Source organism: Dipodomys merriami, unplaced genomic scaffold (genome assembly GCF_024711535.1).
Source record: "Dipodomys merriami isolate MVZ:Mamm:240054 unplaced genomic scaffold, mDipMer1.0.p SCAF_4, whole genome shotgun sequence".
Taxonomy (NCBI): Eukaryota; Metazoa; Chordata; class Mammalia; order Rodentia; family Heteromyidae; genus Dipodomys; species Dipodomys merriami.
Window position 1 is genome coordinate 95,297,511 of NW_027205603.1, and position 26,191 is coordinate 95,323,701.

Genomic DNA, 26,191 nt, shown 5'->3' on the forward strand with positions numbered 1-26,191 from the left:
GGAGCTTGCTCCTGCTGCTAACTATCCCAAGAAAGCAGCAGCGGTGGGGAGAAAGGCATCTATTGAAGAACCCTGGGCACCCCCCCCTCCTGCCTCAGTCCAGGCCACCCAGGCGCTGGGCGGCAGCCTTAGGTGAAGAGGCGGACGGTGCCGTCTGCCCCTGAGGAGAAGACCCAGGGCTGCGTGGGGTGGAAGGCCACGTCCAGGACGCCCAGGTCTCGAGCCAGCGTGTGCCCCTTGAGCACCTTGACCGGCACCAGCAGCGGATTCTGCAGCAGGTCGCTGTGGAAAGACGGGGGGGTTAGGGCCCCGTGAGACACAGTGCTCCACAGAGGCCCCAGGGCCGCCAGGGCAGCACTCACCTGTACACCATGCCGTGGCAGACAATGACACTGCCGTCATCTGAGCCAGAGGCAAAGAGCGGGTACCGAGGGTGGAAGGCCACGGCCCGCAGCGCCTTCTTGTGGTGCCTGAGGGAGGGCTGGATTCAGAGTGGGCTCAGTGGAGGGAGGGGCCGCCGGCCGCCCCAGCCTCCCCCAGCTCACCGCAGCACTTTATATGGCTTGGTGGAGAGATCCAGGTCGAACCACACCAGCTTGCTGTCGTAGCTGCCACAGATGATGTTGTCACCTGTGGCCAGGGGCAGACGGGGGTCCTCACTCGACCTGCACGACGCACCCCTCCCCTCTCACCAGTGGGGTGGCCCGCCCCTCACCTGCCGGGTGCACAGCCAGGCTGGACACCCACTTGCAGTTAGGCATCAGCTTCTTGGTGAGCTCTTGGCGCAGCAGGTGGTAAATGCGGACGCTGCGCTGAGAGGCCACCAACAGGAAGGGCCGGGTGGGGTGGAAAGCCACCCTCTGAACCTGGCCATGGCTGCGGCGGAAGGGGCTCTGGCTACGACGCCGGCTCAGCTGGTGGATCAGCACCTGGGTATGGCCTGGACTGGCCAGCACCACGGCCAGGTAGTCTCCTCGCCCGTGCCAGGTTACCTGTGTCACCGGCTGCAGAACGGTGCTGGCTGACTAGCTGGGCTGGGTTGCATGGACCCCGCCCTCCTCCACGCCCTCCTCCCCTTACCTTGCTGTGGCAAATACGAAGCCGCAGGCCCCACTGACACTCCTCCTCGGACGCCTCCTGCCAGCGGGCAGTCTGCAGGACGGGCTCCTCAGGGGGGGTGAAGGCACCCAGGAGCTGGTCTGTGCTGCCCACCAGCAGTCGGTCCCCCAGCGCCGGGTTTATCAGCAGCACCGTGTCGTCTCTGCGAACCAGAGCCAGATGCAGCCCCTCGGCACAGCGCCCACCCGCCAGCCGCCTCACCCAGGGTGGGTGGCACACTCACATGGCTGCGGCCACCAAGCACACGGTGGGGTTGGGGTTCCAAGCAACGCTTCTCACCACGCCCCCCACGGGCAGCGTCCTCATACAGCGGGCGGTGGCAACCTCCCAGAGCCGCAGTGAGCCATCGTCCGATCCTGGGTAAGCAGGGAAGGCCCTCGGCATTTGCTCCTCCCACCCGGCTCCCCCCCCCCCCCCCCCGCCGCTCTGGGCTGCCCCCACCCCAGGCCCACCTGACACCAGCCACTGGCCCCCCGGGGAGACACTGAGGCAGCGGACAAGGTCGCTGTGGCCCCTGTAGACCTGCAGAGGAGGAGCAGTGAGACAAACTGACCTCAGGGACTTGGCGCCACCCCCCCAACCGAACCCCAACTCACCAGTGCTTGGCACACAGGGAAAGGCTGCAGGTCCCTGGGTCGAGGCAGTTTGGGGATGAGGTCCTCGGGATCCACATTGACCTGCGGCAGACAGGACTCGGTCACCCCTCCCCCCCTCCTCCCACCCCCTCCCCCCGCAGGCTTCACCTACACACCCTCATCTTCCGCTGCCGTGGGCACAGGTACAGATCCAGGCAGCGCTCAAAGCGCTCTTGGATGAAGCGATCGTACGCAGGCACAGCCCGCAGACTCAGAAACTTCTGCGGCAGGAAGTTGAGCTTCCGCTCACCAGGCTCTTGCTGTGCCCATGCCATGCGCTGGGGAAGAGAAGCGAGGTGCGCGCTGGGAAGGGGGCTCATGGTAGAGCACCCGGCTAGCACGCATGAGACCCCGGGTTCAATTCCCAGACAGCTGCCAGTGGCACTGTGGCTCAAGGGGTAGAGCGCTGGCCTTGAGCACAGAGAGGCTCAGGGACAGCGCCCAGGCCCTGAGTTCAAGCCTCAGGACCAAAAAGACCCATGACAGGCAAGCGGGGAAGTGGTACAGGGCTACCTCCTCTTCACTAGGCAGGTACTCAGGAGGGGGGTTGTAGGACTCCGCGTGGCCAGGCAGGGCCAGCTTGGGTGCAGGCACGTGCATCTTGTGACGCCCCAGCACAGCGCTGGGGTCCTCCTGGGCCCATAAGTCATAGAAGCGGGGGGCGGGGTCTCGGGGCCGACGAGGTTGGATCCAACCCATCTTGATGGCGTGCACCATGCGGGACACCTACACACACACACACACACAGCCGAGGTCAGCAGGGCACCTGCCCACACAGCCCGGCTGGCCGGGGCGGCTCCAGGGCGCAGGGGACCAGGCCCACCTTCTCCTTTTCCACCAGGGATGGGATGAAGCTTCGCTTGTCAGCAGGGCGGTTGGTCACTGGGTGGATCATGAGGTCCCCACTGAAGAAGTCCACGGCCGGCTGAGGAGACAAGCCCGGGGCTGAGGCCCAGCCCACACCCACCCGCCTCGGGCCTCGACCTCACGCCGTTCCTACCTCACACGGGCTGAAGTCCACATCCCCAAACTGACCCCTCTGCAGCCGCCGCACCAGGGCCACCTGCTCGTCGGTCAGCCTCAGGTCGTGTCCGGTCGTCCGGTCCTGCACAGTGCGCCTGTGGGGTGGCCGGTCAGAGCCACGTCCGGCCCCGGGGACCCAGGGGCCTTCCTGCAAGAGCCAACTCACCAGAAGTCTGGATCGTCCATCTTGTCCAGAAACCGGTCCAGCTCGTCCCGGGTGCGGAGGGGCTTGTAGATGCGCTTGCCATCCAGGTCGTAGCCCACGTGTGGGAAGTCCTCGTACCACGCCAGGGGGACGTTGCCCACTGTGTTCCGGATGTCCTGCGGCAAGGGCACCTTGTCAGCACCTGTCCCCCACCCCAGCCTCCTGAAAGCCACCGGGGGCTCATCAGAGAGGGCCAAGGGCCGGCCTCGGGGCCCCTGGACATGTGCCCCTGCTCTGGCCCTAGGGTCTGACGTGGCAAACCAACCGGCACCCCCCCCCTTGCCTCCACCCCAGGCCCTCGGAGGCGCCGCAGCTTTACCTTCACATTTTCCACTGAAGTGATGCCAACCCGAGCCTCCCCCTTGTCGGATTCCTTGGCGAGGGCTCTGGGCAGCCACAGACACAGATGACCTCATCGCTCATGGGCTCCCTCCCCTGGCAGGGACCTTAGAAGTGGGCAGCTAGGGAACAGCGACCAAGGAAGACCCCATCCCACCCATCCCGGGGGACACTTCTGCCCTCTGCCCCACAGGTGGCAGGGACCCCCCCCCCGCGCCCCCTCCCTCCCTGTGCGGTAGGCAGAGCAGCCGCATTCCGGGACACACATTCCTGGTTTCAGCCCCTGCCAGCCGCCACCCTCACTCCTCCCAGCCTGGGGACGGCTGCCCAGGCAGCCGCTTCCTGCAACAGTAGCCACAGGGGAGGGAGGCAGCAAGAACAGCAAGCATGGTTGGGCGCTGCAGCCCCCTGCAGAAGAGCCAGGCAGGACCCCGCACCTGCCCACTCCCGCCCTCCCAGCAGGCTGCCGGACCCCCGCCAGGCCCGACTCTCCTTCCTGTAGACCTGGTCTTACACAGGTGTGCCCTCGGCAAGAGCCAGCCCGGGAGTGAGAGCAGTGGGGGACGGTCTCCCCAGCACAGCTGCTGCCCAGCCCAGAGTGGGGAGCGGGCAGGTGCAGGGTGGATGCGCTGTGCCCCCCACACACACACGTGCCCGCTGCGGCTGACTCCGGGGGCTGCCAGGCAGGCGGCGGGGAGGACCCAAGTGCTCCGAGAGAGAGAGAGAGAGACAGGGTGCGGCCAGGCACCGGCTAGCCGGGCCAGGCGTGTCCAGCCGCGGGGGAAGGGGGGGGATCTTGCTCTTGGGGCTCCGGTACCTCGGGCACTCCCACCCGGCCCGCATCCCCACGCCAGCCTGATGCTCGGGACCCCTGGGCACGGCCCCGGGACGGCGCCGGCCCCGCTGGAGCCCGGGGGCCGGGCCGGGAGGCGGCGGCGGGCCGCGGGGGAGGGGCCGCCGCTATAAAGGCGCCGCGCGCCGGCCCGCCCCAGCCCGGACGCACATGTGCTGCGCGCGCCCGGCAGCCGCCACCGCGGGGCGCAGCCGAGACCCGCGCCTGCCCCGGCCCGGCGGCCGGCGCCCGCGGGGGGCGGCATGCGCGGCGGCCGGCGGAGCTGACGGCGCGCCCGGCCCGGCCCCGGCCCCGGCCTCCGCCATGCTGCGCTCGGCGCCGCCGGGCCGCTACCTGTACCCCGAGGTGAGCCCGCTGTCGGAGGACGAGGACCGCGGCAGCGAGAGCTCGGGCTCGGACGAGAAGCCCTGCCGCGTGCACGCGGCGCGCTGCGGCCTGCAGGGCGCCCGGAGGCGCGCGGGGGCCCGGCGGGCGGGCGCGGGGCCCGGGCCGGCGGCGCGGGCGGGCCGCGAGCCGCGGCAGCGGCACACGGCGAACGCGCGCGAGCGGGACCGCACCAACAGCGTGAACACGGCCTTCACGGCGCTGCGCACGCTCATCCCCACCGAGCCCGCCGACAGGAAGCTCTCCAAGATCGAGACGCTGCGCCTGGCCTCCAGCTACATCTCGCACCTGGGCAACGTGCTGCTGGTGGGCGAGCGCGGCGACGGGCAGCCCTGCCTGGCCGGGCCCGCCTTCTTCCGCGCGCGCGCGGGCAGCCCCCCGCCGCCGGCGCCGGCGCGGGACGGCGGCGAGAACGCCCAGCCCAAGCAGATCTGCACCTTCTGCCTCAGCAACCAGAGGAAGCTGGTGAGCGGCCGCCGGCCACCTGCCCCGCGGGGCCCCGGGCCGGGACGGCGGGTGACGCGGGCGCACTCCCGCACGCCAGCCTCTCCCAACCCCCGCCTCCTCCCCAGTCCGCGCCCGGGGCCTGCTGGCCTGGGAAACCTAATTTCACAGCCCGGCTGCAGGGCAGCTGCCCCCGCGGGAGGCCGGGGAGGCCGGGCCGGGGTGGGGTCCCTGCCCAGGCCCTGACCCCCCTCCCCTTACGTTCTGCAGAGTAAAGACCGAGACAGAAAGACGGCCATCCGAAGTTAGGAGGATGGCCCGCGGCCACGAGGGGTGGACGCCAGAGAGCCCACCTCAGAGCGGACCAACCAGGCCGGCCCCACGCGGGCTGCGAACAGGGCCGATGGACAGGCAGACGGACAGATGGGCAGTGACTTGACTGAGTAGCCCAGCGCTTGCCCAGACCCACTGGAACTTTCCATGCTGGCTCTCGACCTGGGCCAAGTGTTGGCATCTTGCATCTCTGATATGATAATATAAAGTCTGGAAGTTTTGTAATAATTAAAAACGAAGCAGTATCTTCCAAGTGTGGAGGCAGACTGTCCTCGGGAAGGAGCCGAACCCCCATGGCTGCCCTCAGCCAAGCCTCGGAGCCCATCTTGTCCGCCTGGCCTGCCCGGGGCATCTCCCTTCCAGGGGCCGAGGCAGGCGCGCCTGAATACCTGACAGCGGCTGGGACCTGCGGGGCAGGGCGGGATGGAGGGAAGGCAGGGCAGAAGCAGGCCCCGCACCCCGAGGAGGACACAGCCAGGCACCAGTGTGCGGGTTCTAAGCGGACACAGGGTTGGACAGGCAGCAGTGCTGGCCAGCAGAGTGAGTTACCAAACTGGGGGCTGAGGCTGGGTCTGAGGGGCCACATCCCACCCATCCCAACAGCACAATAGAAGGACTCCTGGCCATCAACCTCTGTCCCACCCAACTCCCCCCAAACACCTCCCTGGCCCCTAAGGAGGCTGACTTAGAACCCCACCAGGTGCTGTGCACAGCTGGCCAACCATTAAAATCCTGCAGGTGACCATGAGTTCAGTGGTGGAGGGAGCTCTGTGGGCACACTAAGAAAAGGGCCGCCTCCCCACTGAGCCAGGCCAGCAGCCTGGCTTCCGGCGGGGGCTGAGCAGGGGATGGCCAGAACACCAGGTGCTGGGTGGCTGGCAAGGCCCAGGCCCAGGCCCCCGGCCCCCAGCCCGGCAATGACACCTCCCCATCCCAGGGGGAGACCAGGTGCTGAGAAATATGTGGGCATCCTCACCGGGCAGAGACAAAGCTGCCCCTCCTCCGCATGGATGGGCTCCAGGGGACTACGGTGCAGGAAGCGGTGGTGTAATTTTGGAGGAAATTCTCAAAGCCAGAGCCATTAAGGCTGGGTTGGGGCGGGGGGGAGGGAGGGCTGTGTCCAATCTGATAGAAATATAACAGGATAAAAAGTCACAGCGGCAGGTTTCGTTCAGAGAGAAACCCAACCCCAAATTTCCTCCCCTTAATCCTGCAGGAGACCACAGCTGGCTGGGGGGGGGGGGCACACTGGGTTGCTGGAGGCCCCTGCTGCCCGAGACCCGGGGCTACGGCTGGGGCCTGAGGAGGCGCCCTTCCCTCCACCTCTCTGGGCAGAGCCTTGTCCGGGCAGCAAGGTTTCTGTGACACACGCTAACTAAGGAAGCAACCTGGCACGGAGGGGCCTGCACGGGGCAGGGGGCAGCGGCCCCCACCCTCGTCCTCAAGCCAGCCCCCGCATTGGCCAGCCCCGCACTGGCCAGCCCCGCACTGGCCAGACACCGCACTGGCCAGCCCCGCACTGGCCAGACACCGCACTGGCCAGCCCCGCACTGGCCAGACACCGCACTGGCCAGCCCCGCACTGGCCAGCCCCGCACTGGCCAGACACCGCACTGGCCAGCCCCGCACTGGCCAGACACCGCACTGGCCAGCCCCGCACTGGCCAGCCCCCGCACTGGCCAGCCCCGCACTGGCCAGCCCCGCACTGGCCAGACACCGCACTGGCCAGCCCCCGCACTGGCCAGCCCCGCACTGGCCAGCCCCGCACTGGCCAGCCACCGCACTGGCCAGCCCCGCACTGGCCAGCCCCCGCACTGGCCAGCCCCGCACTGGCCAGCCCCCGCACTGGCCAGCCACCGCACTGATCAGCCCCGCACTGGCCTGCCAGTGTCCTTCAGCGAGAGCACCACTTACCCACAGTCCTCACCTGTCCAGATCTGGACCCAACCTGAGGAGGATGGATACCAGTGGACATCCACCTCGGTGGTCAGAATGGCCTGGCCAGGGTCAGGACCGACCAGAGGAACACACGTTGAAAAAGGCAGAGAGCAAGCCAAGTCATGCGGAAAGGGACCCCTCAGCACAGAAGCCGCCAGCCGTGGGGAAGGCCATGAAGCTAAACAGGAGCCAGAGCGATGGGGTCTCTGTGGCACCGGCACCAGTGGGCAGCACCTGGTTAGGGCCAGTGCGAGGGAGGGCTGGCCCAGAGGAGGGCCCGGTGTGAGAGGCCAGGGAAACCCGGGAGCAGCTGCTGGGGGCTGCGCAGGTCAGAGTCTACCAAACAAGAGCTGGAGATGGGGTATCAACCAGAGCCAAATCAAAGAGACAAGGACGGACATGGAGGCTCTGGGGCTAGAAGGCTCCCCAGGGGCCCAGATGCTTGGGGTACGGCACGCGCCCGGCCAAGGCTTCAACTGCAGGGCCTGACTCTGACGAGGCTGCAGCTTGGCCAGCCTCAGACCTGGGCAAGCAGCCCAGCCGCTCCCAAAGCTGCACCGGTAGCAGGGGCCGAGGGCCTGGCCCGACAGCCAGCAGGGGGAGGGGAGCGGAGGGGAGGGGCTGGAGGAACACTCAGTTACCCTCCACGGCTACAGATTCAAACCAGAGACCAGACCGGGGGCGGTGTGCGCCGCCCCAGCAGTGGCCCCACACGAGCCAGCCCACGGCTAGCCCACGCTGACGGGTGGCAGGTGCTACCTGCCCGCCACAGCCAGAGCCCTGCCTCACCCTCCACCACACTGAAGAGCCACAGCACAAAGATCCAGGGCTCCCTCTGCGTGTGCCCCACAGAGACAGCTGGGAAGAAGGCCCCCGCCTCCTCCAGCCGGCACCCTGGGCCAGCAGCCACCCCTGTGAGCTGAGCTGGGCTGGAAACGCTCGCTCGGCCTCAGCTGTCAGCTCCCTGTCCCCAGGCTGGGGAACCAGCGGCTGGCGGCACCACATGATTCATCACCACCAGGCTGCCTGCGCGGGACCAGCCGCCCCCACCCTGCTCAGCACCTGCAGGCTGCCAGGAAACACATGTGACCCCTTCAGGTCAGGCCCGACACCGAGACCCCAGACCAGGTTGACTGAGGGCAGGCAGACCCGAGTCCTTCTCTGGGGGGTCACCCAGCCCCAAAGACCAGCGCGTGGATGAGGCCGGGCACCCCCTCCCCTCTGCCCGGACACAGCCGCAGCGCGCTGATGTGTCGGCTGGGACTTTTCCGCTCTCGATGAGCCCCCTCCCCCTCCCCAAAGTGGCTGCAGCTGTCAGGACCACAGATTGGAACTGCAGGTACGGCGCTGGCCCGCTGCCCAACTCCCTCCCGTGTCTGTCTGCAAGAGAGGAAGCCGGCCCACCTCTGGAATCCTTCACTCTCTCCTCGTTCCGCCTCTCCCACCTGTCCCCCGGGAGCGTGGGGTCAGCTGCCTTGCTCCGTCTCTCTTCCCCGGCCCCTCTCCGATTACAATGTGGGTAGTGTTCAGTGTTGCTCAGCTCCCCCGGCACCGAACGCCCTCCTGTCTCCGAGCCCGTGGCCTTCCTGTGCGGCTGCCTCCCCCTTTTGGGATGTCTTATCTCTGTCAAAGTGCTCAGGCCCCACAGCCGCCCCAGGCTCACCTGAGGCCCACGCCATCAGTGGAGACGCTGGGTCCCAGCGCTCCCAGCACGGCCCGGGTGACAGACCAGGCAGGCAGCCTCTTCCAGCCCAGGGAACTTGGAGGGGTTAGGGCCACCTCACCGGGCCACCCCAACTTCGACCAGGACACCCTCACTGCTCTGTCCCTCCCGACACCAGTTGTCTGCCTGTGAGGGGCTGGCCATCGGGGTAAGGGCCACTACTGGACGGCTGCCAGCATGTTGTCAGACAGGGAGGGCAAGCCACTCCCGCGGGGTCTCCAGGGCAGGCAGAGGCCCCCTTGCGTAGGAGGCCGCCGAGGACCCGCGTGTCCAGCCCTCTCCTGGAGTGGATGTTTCTGGAGGTGTCCCTACTTGCAGCAGCTTGTAAGCAGGGAATGGCAGAGCCCCCCCCCAAGTGTCTAACCCACGACTCACTTGGCCCGAGGAGGCTCACAGGGCCTGTTCTGCACCCCACTGTTTAGATACAGCTGCTGCTTCAAGTTGGGAGGGGTCCCAGACACCTCCAAAATCCCACTCTGGAGCCTTTTCCCAGCCCCGAGCACCGCCCTCAACTGGGACTCCAGTCCCCAGACTGCGACACCGCCTCACGAAGGGCCCCATCAGGCCCCCTGCTCCCCCGCCCCCCACGCCTGCTCTGCCCCCCAGCAAACCCTCCTCCGAGAGCCTCGGGCCCGACAGCAGGCAGGGCCGCTATGGCCCACTTGCAGAGGACGCATGCAGCTCGGAGGAGGCCCTCCCCCGCCAGCCACTCCGGGACACTGAAGGGCTCAGCGCCCTGTGCGGGCAGCTGGCTTCCTCGGTGTACCCAACACACCCTCCTCTCTGTCAGCTAAGATGCCAGACAGAGTGGCTTCTGGGGAACCACTGGACAAGGAAGACAGCGATGATGTGCTGGGGGAGACGCTCCACCCACCGTGCCCTTCCTGCAAGCCTGGCGAGGGCACAGGAGCAGGACGGGGGCAGTGCAGAAGGGCTGTCTGTCTCCAGAGCAGCTCCGCTCTGAGGCAGGCACGCAGGCTGGCCTCTGGTGGACCGTTGCCAGGGCAGCCCACAGGCCCTGGTGCCTTCCACACACAGAGCAGGGAGGGCTCTGCACGCTCCTGCTGGAAACCCGAGCCCAGGGCTCCCCTGCCAGCAACACAGGCAAGCAGCACCGAGAGTGCGCGGGCAGGCGGAGGCCGGGACGCAGGCGGGCGGGGGCGGCCCCCGAGGAGCAGAAGGCCGCCAGCACTGGAGGCAGCTGCCGGTTCAGTAGCTGGGAGAAGCCATTAACGGCGTTTGGCGAGAGAGCAGAGGGGATAGCAGGTTCTGGATGCAGACACGCTGGGCCGTGTCCCCGCGGGATCTGAGTTACAGCCCAGGCAGGGCGAGAGTTGCTGCAGAGCTGGCCAAGACGGCAACCCATCCCCCTGACCTGGCCCGGCCAGAGGCCTGACTAGGGATGGCCTGGGGCCCATGCTCAGCAACGGGGGGAGGTCCCCCCACGTCCGCCCCGAACCCTCGCGCTGGCCACACTTCCCAGTCAGAGCAGGCAGCTGGACTGTACTTCTTCCTGACCAGGCCTCAGTTTCTCCCAGTTGCTTGACACAGAAGAGGACAAGCATCAGCCACTAACCCGCCCCTCTGCCGGGCCCACCTCCCGGGGGTCCTTATGGCTGGATGAGATCACGTCTATGAAGCCGGGTGCTGTGGGGAGGGGTGAGGTAGCCGCGTGGAGGCGGGGCAGCCGTACAGCAGCAGCTCCTCAGGGCCTTTCCCCCTCCGCAGCACCAGCAACTCACTCAGGGGCTCCAGCCCCCACCCCCAGCCCACACAAGGCTGCCGGGCTGAGGTCTGAGAGAAGGCCTGAGAAGGCCAAGTGAGTGCAGTCAGGAGCCAGTGCCCAACCAAGAGACCCTCAGTGAAGAGAGCCCACGCCCCAGGGCACGGCCTGGCAGGCCTCAGGAGGGCCCAAAGCCCCTCCCCCCCCCGCCCCAGCCCAGACCCCGGGAAGGCAGGCAGGGAAGAGGCGGGGGGGGGGGGTGAGGGCCAGGGGCGCTTCCACCCCCAACCCAGATGGCCAGACTGGCCTCCCTAACGCGGCCTTGCTCCCGTCCCTCTCGGGTGCAGTGAAGGTCCCTGCTCCAAGGGAACAGACCCCACCAGGCCCCTCCCAGCCCCACCCGCAGAGCTCTCCAGAGGCCAGTGACTGGCACAGCCCACCTGGCCAGTTCTGACACCTCCAGCTGGCCAAGGAGCTCCTGAGACTCTGGCACCATGGGCTCCAACCAAAGACACGGACAGAGGGACGTCCCACTGGACACTCGGCCAAGGCGGCCCCACGCAGCAAGTGGCGCCACAAGGGCCACACCAGGGCCCGGCCAGAGCGCAGGCGAGGCTCGGAGGCGCACAAGCACGCCAGGCCTCACTGTCAGAGCCGCAGCAGGCCGCCCGGGGGGACCGGCCCTCCTCCCTGACCTGCCGCTCGGCTCTGAGGACCAGGCGGGACGCAGCCTGAGCCCCACACATGGACGCCCTGGACGGGGCGCATCTACCCGGGCCCGGCCTCCCTGCCTCCTGAAAGCTGAGCTCTGCCGCCCCCTCGAGCCACTGGCCGGCTGTGCTGGCGGAAGTTCAGGCAGATGGGCATCTGGGCTGCGGGGCTGTCACTCAGCCTGACACATGCAATAGTCATCACAGGAGGAGGAAGCGGCCCCCGCACCCCCTGCTTCCTTGCAGCCCAGCGGGGGGCTGCCCAAACCTCTCCTCGGGCACTGGACAGGAGAGCTGGGGTACCCCTCCCTGCGGACAAGCAGAACCAGGCAGGCCCTGCTCTGCAATGCCCATCCCCCGGCCCCGCGCTCCGCTTACAATCATCATCGATTTCTCAAAATACCAAATATAAAAAAGTAGCCGACAGGATGTGGCTGCCGACAGCCAGAGCCCCTGGGGGAGGGGAGACAGGCAGGGAGCAGGGCTGTGCAGCCCCCCTCGCCACCGCGCCCGCTGCTCCGGCCAGGAAACCAATTTATTTTGTTTTGTCTCTGTTCTCTGAACGCGCAGCAGAGACTGGATCGGGCTGGCGGCCAAAGCTCCTGCAGACACTGCCAAGAGAGCTTGAAGGTGGGGAGGAAGCCCGGCGGGAGGGGGTGCCTGTCTCCCCCAGCCTCCCATCAGACCCCGATAAGCAGGCAAAAAGGGCTCCTGAGGGCCAAAGACCATCCCTGTAGGAGGCACACAAAGGCCCCCACGGCCTGGAGAGGCTCACAGCGGCCGGCCACCGCCCTGCCGCAGGGGGCTGCTGCCAGCCGCGCAGCAGCCCGCGTGCTCAGAGCTCCCGGCCCCTCCCAGCCTTGGTGTCGCTGCCTCCGCTCTCCGGAGGCCCCAGCACACCCCAGCCCCGCACACCTTCCTCTTCACACCACAGACTCCCTGAGCCAGAAAAGGGCCTGCCCCTGCTAAGTGCTCCTGCAACTCCATCACAAGGCGGCCACGTCCTGTGAGCCACTCCCTGGGGAACACCAGGGCAGGGAAAGCAGATACCCACCCCTGCCTGAGGCCTCTCCACTGATCAGAAGCCTGGGTCTGCTCCCTGCCCTTGAGCCCGACACCCCAACAGAGACAGGAGGAGCACACAGGGTCTTAGACACCTGTCCATAGGACAGAGCAAGGGGCTGCAGAGCCACAGCCCATCTCCCCCCACCCGACACCACTGATGACAGACATGTGCTGCTCTAGTCATGTGTCTCAGACCCCACAATCACTCTTCCAGATGGGGCAGGGCCCCAGCCAGGACGCCCACTCAGGCCAGCGGGCCCGCGCCTTCACAAGGCCCCGGCTCCCTCTACCCGGGGCAGCAAGCTCGGCAGCGGGACACTCCAGCATACCCTAGGGCAGCCCCGGCCACAGAGCAGCCAGCCCAAGGTGCCACCCGGCCCGGAGGAGGACCTCCCACCCTGCACGCCTACCTCCTCATCAGAGCTGTCTTCCGCATACTCGTTCCCCTTCGGAGAGCTCACTGCCTCTGTCGTCGGGCAAGGGGCGCCGGCCTGCGGACCAGGGAGAATGAGTTAGCTCAGGGGCACGTGACATGGTCCTGGACATCAGGCTGTGCTAGCACACAGCCCAACCCTCGGCTTGAGAACAGAGGCCTGAAGCCTATGTAAGACGCCCCCCGTGACCGAGCAGCTCCACTCCAGCCCCAGGCTTCGGCCTAGCCCAGAACTAGACCTCAGCAGACCTCCGAAGGCCTCTGCCGTTATGCCCAGTACACAGTCCCTGCCTGAGGCTTTTCCCTCATAGGCTATACAGCCTCTGCCTCTGGCAGTCCTGGTACCAGACTGGAAAGAAGACCACCCTAGAGCAATTTGCAGTCAAGCCTTGTTGAAGACCAACATTCCCACTCTTCTGCCCCCACACTGCGAACACCACCAGCAGCTACAGGGCCCCTGGTCTAGGGCCTGAGGCCAGCCCAGATCCAACAGAAGAGACAGATCTGGGGTCCAGGACAAGGCCAAGGGGAGAGAGCAAGGGAGCAACGCAGGGGCCGCACTATCCTGGGACAAGTTCCGGGGGAGGGGGGGGCCTGCCACGGGCCAACATGGCCAAGCAACCTCGAGTCAGAACCCCTTCCAGCCTGCTGGGCAAGAGCTCTAAACCCACAGAATACCTAGAGCCCACCCCCATGGCCACCACCCTACTCCTGGCACGCTCCCGCCGTGGTGGCCATGACCCTAGGCTAACCCTGTCCACCGGGTCAGAGCGGGCACCACCGAAGACTTACACACCAGCCTGGAAAACAGATTCTCCCTGACTGGGGAAGCGGATGCTCCAACCAGATCGGATTTACTGGTGGAACCAGGGCTGATGGGAAAAACAGGCCCACCTCTCACCCCCGGGGGCAATAAAGAGCCTGGAGCAGGAACCCCAGCGCGGCGCCCCCGCCTGAAGCCCTGCTCCCTCCTGCCCAGGCCGGGGCCAAGGCCCACTCTTCCTCTCGCCTGTTTTTTCCTTCAATAGAAAGAGGGATAGGAGACTAAGTCTTTCTGCAGGCCAGAAACAAGGTAGGATTCAGTTTCCACATCTTCCCCATCCCTAGCTCCCCTGCTGACTGTCCAAAGTGGGTCAGCTCAGCCTGGCAGGGGACGCACAAAGGGTGAGCCTAGAGTGCCCCGCAGGCCAGGGGGCAGCCCCCACCCCTTTACACGACAGCCCCTGCTCCAGCAGCAGCAACCAGGAAGCACAGTGGCCCTGGCCGGCCCGTGGAGGCCCAGCGTGTCAGTCAGGGCTGTGGCCGCACTCAGTGTGGCCTCAGGCGGCGCTCCCTGCTTCCCAGACCTCTTCCGGGGGTTCCCGGGGCCTGTTTTCACAGGCACTGTGCCTGAAAGTTACAGAGTGCCCACACATCATGAGCAGAGACTGAGGAAGATGAGAGACCTGATGGGCGCTGGTGGCACACACCTATAGTGTTAGCCACTCAAGAGGCTGAGATCCGAGGATCCTAGTTTGAAGCTAGCACAGGTAGAAAAATTCCTGAGAGGGGGAAGGAAAGGATAGTAGGAGAACAAGGAAAGGGGTAACAATGCTCAAAAAAATGTATACTCAATGCCTTACTCATGTAACTGTAACCACTCTCTACAGCATCTTTACAGTAAAATAAAATTTAAAAAAGAAAGAAAAGAAAAGAAAAATCCCTGAGACTCTTATCTCCCATTAACGAGCAAAGAGCTAGAAGTATAGATGTGACTCAACTGGTAGTGTGCTAGTTTTGAGTTAAAAAGTGAAGCAAGAGGGGCTGGGAAGGTGGTTCAGTGGTAGAGTGCTTGCCTCGCATGCAGGAGGCCCTGGGTTCGATTCCTCAGCACCACATAAGCAGAAAAGGCCAGTGTGGTGCTGTGGCTCAAATAGTAGAGTGCTAGCCTTGAGCTGAAGAGCTGAAAGACAGCACCCAGGCTCAGAGTTCAGCCCCCACAACCGATAAAAAGAAACAAAAAGTTCAAGTACTGGCACAGAGAGAAAAAATAAACACGAACATAAAAAGATGACAGGTTTGTCATTCTGTACACTCCTGAGGTTCCAGTGTTGGGCAGAGCGGGGCTGTCAGCACAGCAGTGTAGACAGGGGTCAGACACAGGCAGATACTTAACAAGGACGGGTTTCTCTAAGGGCAGTGTTTGGGGTTTCCCAATAAATGTGTTAGTCCCAGCACCCAAGATTCCAAACTGTAACATCCTACCCATACTCAACTGATGCGGGGACAGGTGGTGTCCACCAGAGGGCAGCACCGACACCATACTCAGGCCCAGGTCTCTGCGGGGAGGTGTTCCCTATGCTTAGACAGAGTACGGGGCAGATGTGTTTTTGTTGTTGTTGTTGTCTGAGACAAGGTTGAGAAGGAGGCACGCACAAGCTCTTGCTAAGTAGCCCAGTCTGACCTTAAACTTACTACCTCCAGAGTACTGAGATTGCAAGCCTATGCCACATGCCTAGCCCACCCATTCAAAGAAAGTCTAGGGGCTGAGAAGGAGGCTCAGTGGTAGAGCGCTTGCCTTGCATGCGCAAGGCCCTGGGTTCGATTCTTCAGCACCACATAAGAAAAACGAAAAAAGCCGGAAGTGGCGCTGTGGCTCAAGTGGTAGAGCGCTAGCCTTGAGCTGAAGAGCTGAGGGACAGCGCCCAGGCCCAGAGTTCAGGCCACACGACCGGACCCCCCCCCCAAAAAAAAAGAAAGTCTAGAGACAAATGCTCTCCAGTTAGGTATTGAATGTTATTTTAAACCTTATTATTAATAACAAGTCCAGCCAGGCACCAGGCACCAGTGGCATATGCCTGTAATCCTACTACTCAGGAGGCCAAGATCTGAGGATCATAGTTCAAAGCCAGTCCGGGCAGGAAAGGCCCTGAGACTCTTATCTCTAATAAACCACCAGAAAACTGGAAGTGGTGCCGTGGCTCAAGTGGTAGAGCACTGGGCTTGAGCTGAAGAGCTGAGGGACAGCGCCCAGGCCAGAGTGCAAGCCTCACGACCGACAAAAAATACAATAAAATAAAATAACAAGTCGGCTAAAACACAGACAATGGATGCAGGTGCACGACCTTATCGAAGATGCTTTCTCCTCTGGGAGCAGATCTTCAGAGCTGTGGAAGGTGTGCTGCTCATGCCTGGACCTGTGTAAACACAAGGCCTCAGGATGCACTGCAAGGACCACAGTGGGAAATCCCCACACTAGAACAGCATCCCCCGCGCCCGCAGCAAACACTTCTAATGAGAACACAAAGTTCACACCAGAGGCATGTTCTGGGGAATGTAAGAAATAATCACAAGTAGTTACTCTAACAAATTTCTTCTTATAGTAGCAACAGATCCTCCCCTTACCCACCATCAGCACCACCTGGCCATCCCCAGTGCTGCTGCCAGCCCAGCAGGGGACAAGGCCCATCCAGTCTCCCATACAGCAGCACACTCAATGCACAAAGGCGACTAGAACTGAATGCCATTCCACAGGCCCTGACACCGTATAGTCAGCCACAGACTTCACTGTCCATATCACCCAGACAGCGAGACACAGAGGCACAGGTACCAAGAGGCCCTGTATACATGGCATCCTACAGAAAAAGAAGCAAACTAAAAAACCCAGGTAACAGGTGAGCAGCAGGGAATAAACTGGGCAGACAACACAGATGAAAAATGGGCCCTTGTTTCTCAGGGAAAAGGGAACGCACTCAGGGCCTCCCAGGAGGGGAGGCCAGCACACACAAGCGGCCATCTCACAGCAGCAAGGCCAGTGGTTGCCCCACACCTGCCTCCTCGTCTTGAATGGAGGTTCCGTGTGGCCCAAGGTCCCCCAATCACACCAAAGCCTGAGGTGAGCCCAGGGCTGGCCCAGAGCTAACATGCAGGGCGCACAGTCCTGAGAGGTTGAGCGCCATGGCTGTGAGACAGCCGTGAGGGCTGGCCCACTCCTGCAACCCTAGAACTCAGGAGGCTGAGGTCTGAGGATCAAGATTCCAAGTCAGCCCAGGCAGAAATGTCGGAGACTTTCATCTCCAAAAGCTGGAAGTGGAGGCAGACAGATAGTTCAAGTGGTAGAGTGCCAGCCCTAAGTGAAAAAATCCAAGCAATTCTAAATGGACCAAAGACCTCAATGTAAGGCCAGATACCATGAAAATATTACAGGAAGGAGTAGGGGAAACACTAGGGCTCCTAGTCATGGAACACAACTTCCTAAGATCCAGAATCACAACAAATCAAAGGATGAAATAAATGGGATTGATTCAAACTGAAGAGCTTCTACACAGCAAAGGACATAGCTAACAAGACAAACAGATAGCCCAGAGTGGAAGATTTTACCAGCTATGCCTTCAGACAAGAGCCTCATATCTAAAATATACTCAGATCTCAAAAATTTAGCCCCTCAAAAATTCAATAACCAGCCAGGCGCCCAGTGGCTCAGGCCTGTAATCCTAGCTACTCAGAAGGCTGAGATCTGATGAGCACGGTTCAAAGCCAGCCTGGGCAGGAAAGTCCTTGAGACTCTTATCTCCAATAAACCACTAGAAAACCGGAAGTGGCACTGTGGCTCAAGCAGTAGAGCGCTCGCCTTGAGCTGAAGAGCGCAGGGAAGCGCCCAAGGCCAGAGTTCAAGCCCCACAACCAACCAAAAAAAAAAAAGAAAAAGAAATGTACTCATTACCTGACTCGTGTAACTGTAACCCTTCTGTGCATCACCTCTACAAGAAGATTAAAAAAAAAAAAAAAGCAAGAGTTGAGAGGCACTGACTTTAAGCCACAGGATCAACACCAAAAACCAAGTCATGGCTGTGAATCTTTGCACCTCTTTCCTCACCACCCCCAAGGGCCGTCACGCAAACTGCCTGGCCCCTCATACGGAGTTCGAGGGCCACTCAGCTTTACCCAGTGTGCAGGACCACTTACTTCAGAGCGGGACGTGCTGTTCTCACTAGAACCCCACAGAAGCAGCAGAACACAGACAGGACCTAGTGACCATTTTTCCTGAGCAGATACCAGAGCCCTATGGAACACCCATCCCTACCCACGAGACACTCGATGGCCCCGCGTCCTGCCTGAAAGTTGACCTCTGTACATGGCTGACACTGCAGTGCTGTGTGACGGGGGGAAAGTTAGTTGCTGCCTATCTCAGGGGCTAAGAAGATGGGTGTAGACCACGGAAGAAGTCAAGGTGAGAACAGCCAGCCAGGCACTGCCTCACACGCCGCGACGCTTGCGTCCCCTCTGCAGCTGCCCGTCACCTCCAACCAACAGCACCCATGTGTGACACTCCCCTTCAGGAACTCGGAACAACACCTCAGTCAAGTCCAGGACTCTGAAGGCAGCTACCGCCCGCCCCGCCCCCAAGCTCTGCTGAGACCCAAAGAGATCCTCCGGCCAGAGATGGCATTAAACACCGGGAACACACACAACTCTTCTTTGTCTTTCATTCTTCAAAATAGCAGGCAGGCAGCAATATGAACAGACAGAAACTCGGACTTGAGCACAAAAGAGTAAGAACAAAAAAACAAAACAAGCCTCTCATATAAGCTACGAGTAGATCATAGAGCATGTTTGTACTTTTAGCGCTCCAGAGGCTGAGGTCGGGTGGACAGGGGCCAGTTAAGGTGTCCAGCCACTGGAAACACTATGGTTCTATAAAGAACCACAGTTAGCAAGTCAACAATGAGTAGGTGACATTATAATGAGAAGCACAAGGACTTTACCTTGTCTTCTAGGTAAGGAAAAAGCTGTCCACTCCCAAAAATCATATATAAGGCCGGGTTCTGATCATACTTGTAATACTAGCTACTCAGGAGGCTGAGGAAAGCAGTTCAAAACCAGCCCAGGCAGAAAAGTCCCCATGAGACTCTTATCTCCAATTAACCACTCAAAAACTGGAAATGAGCAAAAAGTACAAGGACAGCACTCAGGCCAAGTTCATGCCCCATGACTAACAGAAAAAATAAAAAAATAAAAAACATCACCAAGACCACACATAAATAAAAATAAATAACAGGCCTGGGAATGTGGCTTACTGTTAAAGTGTGCTGACCTAGCATGCATGAAGCCCTGGATTCGATTCCTCAGAGCCACATACACAGAAAAGGCCAGAAGTGGTGCTGTGGCTCAAGTGGTAGAGTGCTAGCCTTGAGCAAAAGAAGCTTGGGGACACTGCCTAGAACTGTTCAAGCTGGCAAAAAAAATTAACAAATAACAAGTAAGTAGCAAATAACAAAACTGCTTACAGCTAGTAGGAAGGGTGCCATCCATGGCTATACACCTACCACCAGCAGGCTAGATCTAAGACAGTAAGCAGAGAGGCACAGATGACGAGTCACACAAGCCCACCACACCCACCACACCCAAGGATATGCCCATGTCCCTCCCAACTTCGCAAGCCCATTCCCACGCCTCATTCCTACCCACTTATCAGCCCCCAAGTACCATGCTCACCCAAGGCCTCCTGCCAACAGCCAGGTGAAAAGCTTAGAGGGGCAACCTTAGCCCCCACTGTACTCTGATAACATCTCCCAAAGCACCAGGGTGCCAGCCTCCTGTGACAGTGAAGTAGTGAAGATTTGTTTTCTTGTGCTGGTCCTGGGATTTGAACTCAGAGCCTGGCACTTGTCCTTGAGCTGCTTTTGCTCAAGGCTAGCACTCTACCACTTGAGCCATGCTAGATTTATGGTTGTTAACTGGAGATAAGTCTCACTGATGTTACTGCCTGGGCTGGCTTTGAATTATAATCCTTAGATCTCACCCTGAGTAGCTAGGATTACAGGTATAAGCAGCCAGTGAAGACCTGTCAAATGAAGCTAAAGTTTGGGGTAACCTGTTACAAGTGACAGATAACTGACACAGACAAACAGCACAGGGTTCCTGGTCCAGCAACTCAGCCCAGCCTCGCAAGGGTGAGTCTAGTTTTCCTGATAGATGTCCTAAATAAGGACATTTTTACTGGGCATGTGTGCTGTGGACATGAAAACAGCAAGAGGTCAGGCAGCACAGTAGGTGTCAGGGGAAAGCCCTAGATGAGGAGAGGGAGGTTAAGCTGTTTAATCCATCACAGAAAAGTAGTCTCATTCTGTAGTGGGCTCCAGCAGACACTGCTTACTTAAGAGACCCACAACATAGCCTGTTAACAAGACCACACAGGAAGATGTGGCTGTGGCCATGCATGGCCAGGCACCCCACGATGCTGCGTTTCTATTAAAGCACTGAGACACCTAGCAAGAATCGATGCTGACCTGGAGCCCTGCAACGATCAGGAAACACAAATTCTAGAAGCCGCTCAGTGGAATGTATTCTGGGGTTGAGGACTCAAACCCAGGGGAATGTCAAACGTAGGGCAGTGGAGTGTGACGTGGCAACCAGCCATCACATGACAGACCCGAAGGCCGGGACATAAGTTGGAAGAAGATCACAGGCACATACCTCTTCAGGGTGTGGGACACCCAGGATGTCAGGCCAGGCTCCTGAGAAACCAAGAACATTCAGGAGGCAGTACTGGCCAACAGACTGCGACATAGCAGCCAGCACGGCAGGCCACAGACTAGGCAACAGCCTCAGAGGTGGAGGTATAACTGGGACTTTCTCTCCTGTCAACCCCTTTCTCTGAGCCTGGGAACCCAGAGCTCTGAAAGCCTCCTTAACCTGTTGCTACTAAAGCGTCCCTGGGGCAGAGGGGCAGATAGATGGGGGCTACATTTAACAGAGCAGATCCAGTAAAGTCCAGTCACAGGAACCTGAGCAGAGAGCCCGATGGGACAAACCAACACAGAGTTCTGGAATACAAGGGATGCCCAGGGAGAACCCAAGGCCCAAGAGAAGATGCATCTTCTACTAGGCTCCACCAAACACCCTCTTGTACCTGAGGTACATGCATACATCACTTCAAAGACTTGCATTAAGAAGGAAAGTTGAGGCTGGGAAGGTGGCTCAGTGGTAGAGCACTTGCTTTGCATGCATGAGGCCCTGGGTTCGATTCCTCAGCACCACATAAGCAAAAAGAAAAAAGCCGGAAGTGGCACTGTGGCTCAAGTGGTAGAGCTCTAGCTTTGAGCTGAAGAGCTGAGGGACAGCACCCAGGCCCAGAGTTCAGGCCCCACGACTGGACCCCAAAAAAAAAAAAAAAAAAAAAAAAAAAAGAAGGAAAGTTGAAATACCTAAATGTATGGATCTTTAATTCTAAAAGGCCCAGAAAGATATACAATAAGCTATTATCTATGCTTGTGAATTCGGAACAAGGACAATAAATTGCAACTTCTGTACTTTATAAAATGCTACTGATGCAGTATCTAAATCATTTTTCAAGGAAGGCTTATAGCTGGGAGTCAACGGCTTGCACCTGTCATCCTAGCTACTCAGGAGGCTGAGATTTGAGGACCGCGGATCAAAGGAAAGTCCATGATTTTTATTCCTAATTGCCAAAAAAAGCCAGAAGAGGCATTATGGCTAAAGTGGTAGAAGGCTAGCCTTGAGCAGAAGTTCAGGGCAGTGCCCATGCACTGAATTCAAGCCCCAGGACTGGCACCAAAAAAGAAAAAAAAAACAAACAACTTTAAAAAAGGTAGAGAGATAGGGGCTGAGAATGTGGCCTAGTGTAGAGTGTTTGCCTAGTATGCATGAGGCCTTGGGTTCGATCTGAACACCACATAAACAGAAAAAGCCGGAAGTGGCGCTGTGTGTCAAATGGTCGAGCACTAGCCTTAAGCTGAAGAGCTGAGGGACAGCGCCCAGACCCAGAGTTCAGGCCCCACCCACCTGCTCCCCAGAGGTCTCTTCCATCCCTCTGCGGCTGGCTCCATCTTCTCCTTCACTGCTGTCCTCACTACAGTCACTGCTGGAATCTTCTAGGCCTGAGAACACACTCTCTTCGCTGTCAGAGAGGCCGGAATCACTTCCATCAGCATGGCTGGGAGCAGAGTCACACAGGAAAGGAAGCTGCAAAGACACCTAATGTTAGTAACTGCCTACCCACAGGCTTGTCCTGCAGGCACCCAGAGCAGCTGACCAGACACTGTGCAGACAACCTCTAGTTACAAGCCTCCACCTCCACTAAAACCATCTGCCCCACCCGGGCCTTCCTCATCTTCCTCCGGTTATGACAGCTTGACTGTAATCCTCAGGACACCTTGTACCCAGTGTCACAAGGGAGGGCCTTTTCAAGGACACAACTCCTTTTCAGAGCCCAGTCTTGACTATACCACCAAAACCAACTCTCCTCCGTCCACACACTCTAAATCCTACCCTGGCACTCAAGGTTCCCAGAGCTGGAAGGGCCAGAATGGCAGGGTTGGGGCCCAAAGAGGATCACTATCCCTGAGGGCTTCTACCACCATAGCATCCTCCACACCCAAAGAGACTGGGGCCCATCATGATAGGTAGGCTGGAAAACAAGAGTAATGGAAGTAATGTGAACTTTTTCAGCCCAGCTGACTGGACACCATGTCATGCCTAACTCTACAAGACATAACGATACATAAACTGGGGGGGAGGGGGCTCCCCCACACTGATGCTGGGGCTTGAATTCAGGACATGGATGCTATCACTAAGGATGGTGCTCTATCACTTAAGACACAGCCCCACTTCCAGCTTTTCTGGTGGTTAATTAGAGATCAGTCTTTCACAGAATTTCCTACCTGGGCTGGCTTCAAATCATTATTCTCGCTGGCTTCAAATCATTATTCTCAGATCTTAGCCTCCTAATTTTTTTATTTTTTTATTTTTTTTGGTTGGGCATGGGGCTTGAACTCTGTGCCTGGTGGTGTCCCTCTGCTCTTCAGCTCAAGGCTAGCACTCTACCACTTGAGCTACAGTTCCCTTCCAGTTTTCTGGTGGTTTATTGGAGGCAAGTCTCACGGCCTTTGCCCAGGCTGGCTTTGAACCATGATCCTCAGATCTCAGTCTCCTGAGTAGCTAGGATTACAGAAGTGAGCCACCAGCACCCAGCTCTAAGTAGATTTTGTTAAATTATTTGTTTTATAGGTGATATACAGGAGTTACCTTTACATATATCAGATAAGAAGTACATCTCCGGGGCTAGGAACATGGCTCAGTGGTAGAGTGCTTGCCTTGCATGCCTGAAGCCCTAGGTTCGATTCCTCAGCACCACATAAACAAAAAAAAAAGCCGGAAGTGGCACTGTGACTCAAGTGGTAGAGCGCTAGCCTTGAGCTGAAGAGCTGAGGGATAGCGCCCAGGCCCAGAGTTCAGGCCCCACAACCAGACCAAAAAAAAAAAAGTGCATCTCCTTCCTTTGTGTAGTATCATCCGTTCCCTCATCCTCTCCCATTCTCTCCCTCCCATCTCCGTCCACAAGTTGCATGGGTTATCTTCATCAAAGTCCAGTGCACGGAGTGAGCCCTGACGCTGCGCTTCTCACCCGTTTTCCACCGATTCACTTGTCCTCTCCCCACCTTCCCTCAGATGTGCACACAAATACATGGCGTATGAAGAATCCAGAGTCAGCCGAAAATGAAAAGACAAATTAAGAAAAAGTCCTTTCTGCCGGGCGCTGGTGGCTCACGCCTGTAATCCTAGCTACTCAGGAGGCTAAGATCTGAGGATCGCGGTTCAAAGCCAGCCCGGGTAGGAGACAGTGAGACTCCTATCTCCATTAAACCCCCAGAAAACCGGAAGTGGCGCTGTAGCTCAAGTGGTAGAGTGCTCGCCTTGAGCTGAAGAGCTGAGGGACAGCGCCCAGACCCAGAGTTCAAGCCCCATGACCGACAAAAAAAAAAAAAAAAGAAAAGAAAAAAGAATAAGTCCTTTCTTTGGAGTTCATTTCAGTGTGTGTATTACTTTATATATGTATGAAGATGCTCTTGGGTATTACAACTTGGTAATTTTCTCCTAAGACTATCCTCTTTTGGTCTCGCTGTATATGGGTGTCTAAAATCCTGTATAATTTGTCATATCCCCTTGCATTTTAAATCTAACTTCCACATATCAGGGAGAACGTGCACCATTTCTCTCCTTGATCTTGGCCTACCTCGCTCAACATGTGTTCTAGTTCCATCCATTTCTCTGCGAATGGCATTATCTTACTCTTTCTACAGGCTGTGTAAAATTCCATTGTGTATAGGTACCACATATTTTGGATCTACTCATCTGTGGTGGAGCATTTGGGCTGTTTCCATATCTTGGCTATTGTGAACAGTGTGGCAATGAAATGGATGTGCAGGTGTCCTTAGCAGATCCTGGTTCTTGATGCTCAGGGTAGATGCCTAGGAGTGGTATGGCTGGGTCATGGGGAAGATCTGTTTAGTTTGAGGAACTGCCAGACTGCTCTCCAGAGTGGTTTTATTAGTTTACATTCCCACCAGCAGTGCAGCAGGGTTCCTTTTTTCCTCCACATGTCCACAAGCATTTGTTGTTGTCCGAATTCAGAATATTAGCCAGTCTAACTTGGGTAAAATGGTATCTGTTTTTGGTTTGCATTTCCTTTAAGGCCAGGGATGATGAGCATTTCCTTGTGTGTTCTTTGCCATTCTTACCTCTTCTTCTGAAAAGTCTCTCCTTAGCTCCCTTGCCCATTTACTGATTGGCTTATTAGATTTGGGAGGGGTTAGTTTCTTGAGCTCCCTGTATGTATTGGCTATTTGGCCTTCGTCTGATGTACTGATGGTAAAGATGGTTTCCCAATTGGTTGGCTGTCTTTCTACTTCAGTAGCTACGTTTTTAGTGGTGCACAAACTTTTTTATTTTCATGTAGTCCCATTTGTCGTGTCTCTCTTATCTGTTGTGCCCCTGGGACTCTATTCAGGAAGTTCCTACCTGTGCCTAAGTTCTCTTACTCTGTCTTGCAATTGTTTCAGAGTTTTGTGGCTGATGTTGAGGTCTTTAATCCATTTTGAGCTGATGCTAGTGCATGGTCACAAGCAGGGATCCACTTTTAGTTTTTTGCATGTGGCTGCCCAGTTTTCCCAAAACCAGTAGTTGAAGAGGCTATGTTTTTTCTGAGTAAATTTAAGCCACCAGTGCCTGTCCTGTCCTTGGCTTCTGAAAAGTGCAACAAGAAGTTGAAAGCTGAGGAAGCATGTGAGTGCAGAACTTTTTTTTTTCTTTTTTGCCAGTTCTGGGGCTTGAACTCAGGGCTTGAGCAGTCCCTGAGCTTTTTTGCTCAAGGCTAGCACTCTATTGCTCCAGCCCCAGCACCAGTTCTGGCTTTTTCTGTGTATGTGATGCTGAGGAATTGAACCCAGGGCTTCAAGCATGCTAGGCAAGTACTGTACCACTGAGCCACCTTCCCAGGCTGAAAGCAGAATTCTTTTTTTTCTTTTTTGTTGGTTGTGTGAACTCTAGGCCTGGTCACTATCCCTCAGCTCTTCAGCTCAAGGCGAGTGCTCTACCGCTTGAGCCACAGTGCCAATCCCGGTTTTCTAGTGGTTTATTGGAGATTAGGGACTTTCCTGCCCAGGCTGGCTTTGAACCGTGATCCTCAGATCTCAGCCTCCTGAGTAGCTAGGATGACAGGCAGGCGTGAGCCACCGGCGCCCGGCCTGAAAGCAGAATTCTTGATGTCACTATTTGTCTAACAGTTTAGAGGTGTCATCTAATTCTACATCCTGCATTGCCAACTATTTCATAGAACCCAACCTAGTTTCCGCATAAGTGACTTTCGCATTCAGCACTCGTGACTTACATCCAATATCCAGCTTCCAGTTACACATGAACAGAGCGAGCAAACGGCCGGTCACAAACAGCTCAGGGCCCAGTACTCAGAATCGCCGGCTGAACGACGAGCCATCAGCTCGGAAGACCCGCCCGGTGCGTCCGCCGCGGCCGGCCTCCCACCCGCCGACTCGCGCGCCCACACCGCGCCTGGCCCGCGTCGGGGCGGCCGGGGCTCCCCGGCACGGGCAGCGCCGGGGCGGCGGCGCCGACCGCCAAGGCCGAGACGCCGCGGGGCCGCAGACCCGGCGCCCCGGCGGGCGTCCCCGGCGCGGCCTCCGGCTTCTCCCTCCTCGGACCCCCGCGCTCCCCGCCGCGGCCGGGCGTCCGCGAGGCTCGGGCGATGCGCGGGCGCGCGCCCGCTGACAGGCGGCCCGGCCGCCCCGGCGCCCGCCACGTGCGCGCCCGGCCCTCGGGAACCGTCCCCGCCACCCCGCGGTCACCTCCTCCGGCGGCGGCTCGCGCTCGGGCTCGGGCTCGGGCTCTGGGCGCCGCTTCCTGGGCTGCGCTCCGGACGCCTTGCGCTCTGGACCCCGCGGCCCCGCCATGCTACGCCGCGCGCCGGCTCC

The 26,191-nt window shown here is 59.2% G+C and overlaps 2 protein-coding genes across 2 annotated transcripts; one reads left to right on the forward strand and one right to left on the reverse strand.

Annotated features, from left to right (window-relative positions):
• Window positions 1-42: 42 nt before the first annotated feature.
• On the reverse strand, window positions 43-26,187 carry LOC138806086 (ribosome biogenesis protein BOP1-like). Its single transcript, XM_069991626.1, has 16 exons — window positions 26,066-26,187; window positions 21,711-21,890; window positions 12,904-12,984; window positions 2,944-3,098; window positions 2,755-2,872; window positions 2,578-2,679; window positions 2,268-2,480; window positions 1,871-2,032; window positions 1,716-1,796; window positions 1,572-1,641; window positions 1,343-1,475; window positions 1,081-1,261; window positions 716-1,004; window positions 546-630; window positions 363-470; window positions 43-282 (listed from the first exon to the last, which is right to left on the reverse strand). The coding sequence occupies exons 1-16, from the start codon at window positions 26,168-26,170 to the stop codon at window positions 129-131; spliced, it is 2,217 nt and encodes a 738-aa protein (XP_069847727.1). The 5' UTR covers window positions 26,171-26,187; the 3' UTR covers window positions 43-128.
• Window positions 4,478-5,773, forward strand: LOC138806370 (basic helix-loop-helix transcription factor scleraxis). Its single transcript, XM_069991860.1, has 2 exons — window positions 4,478-5,023; window positions 5,273-5,773. The coding sequence occupies exons 1-2, from the start codon at window positions 4,478-4,480 to the stop codon at window positions 5,309-5,311; spliced, it is 585 nt and encodes a 194-aa protein (XP_069847961.1). The 3' UTR covers window positions 5,312-5,773.
• Window positions 26,188-26,191: the final 4 nt, after the last annotated feature.

Coding starts and splice junctions, on each gene's coding strand:
- LOC138806370 (XM_069991860.1), top strand. CDS start 4,478: ATGCTGCGCTCGGCGCCGCCGGGCCGCTACCTGTACCCCGAGGTGAGC. Junction 5,024..5,272: donor TCAGCAACCAGAGGAAGCTG/GTGAGCGGCCGC, acceptor TACGTTCTGCAG/AGTAAAGACCGAGACAGAAA.
- LOC138806086 (XM_069991626.1), bottom strand. CDS start 26,170: ATGGCGGGGCCGCGGGGTCCAGAGCGCAAGGCGTCCGGAGCGCAGCCC. Junction 1,642..1,715: donor TCCCTGTGTGCCAAGCACTG/GTGAGTTGGGGT, acceptor CCTCCTCTGCAG/GTCTACAGGGGCCACAGCGA. Junction 283..362: donor TGCCACGGCATGGTGTACAG/GTGAGTGCTGCC, acceptor GTCTTTCCACAG/CGACCTGCTGCAGAATCCGC.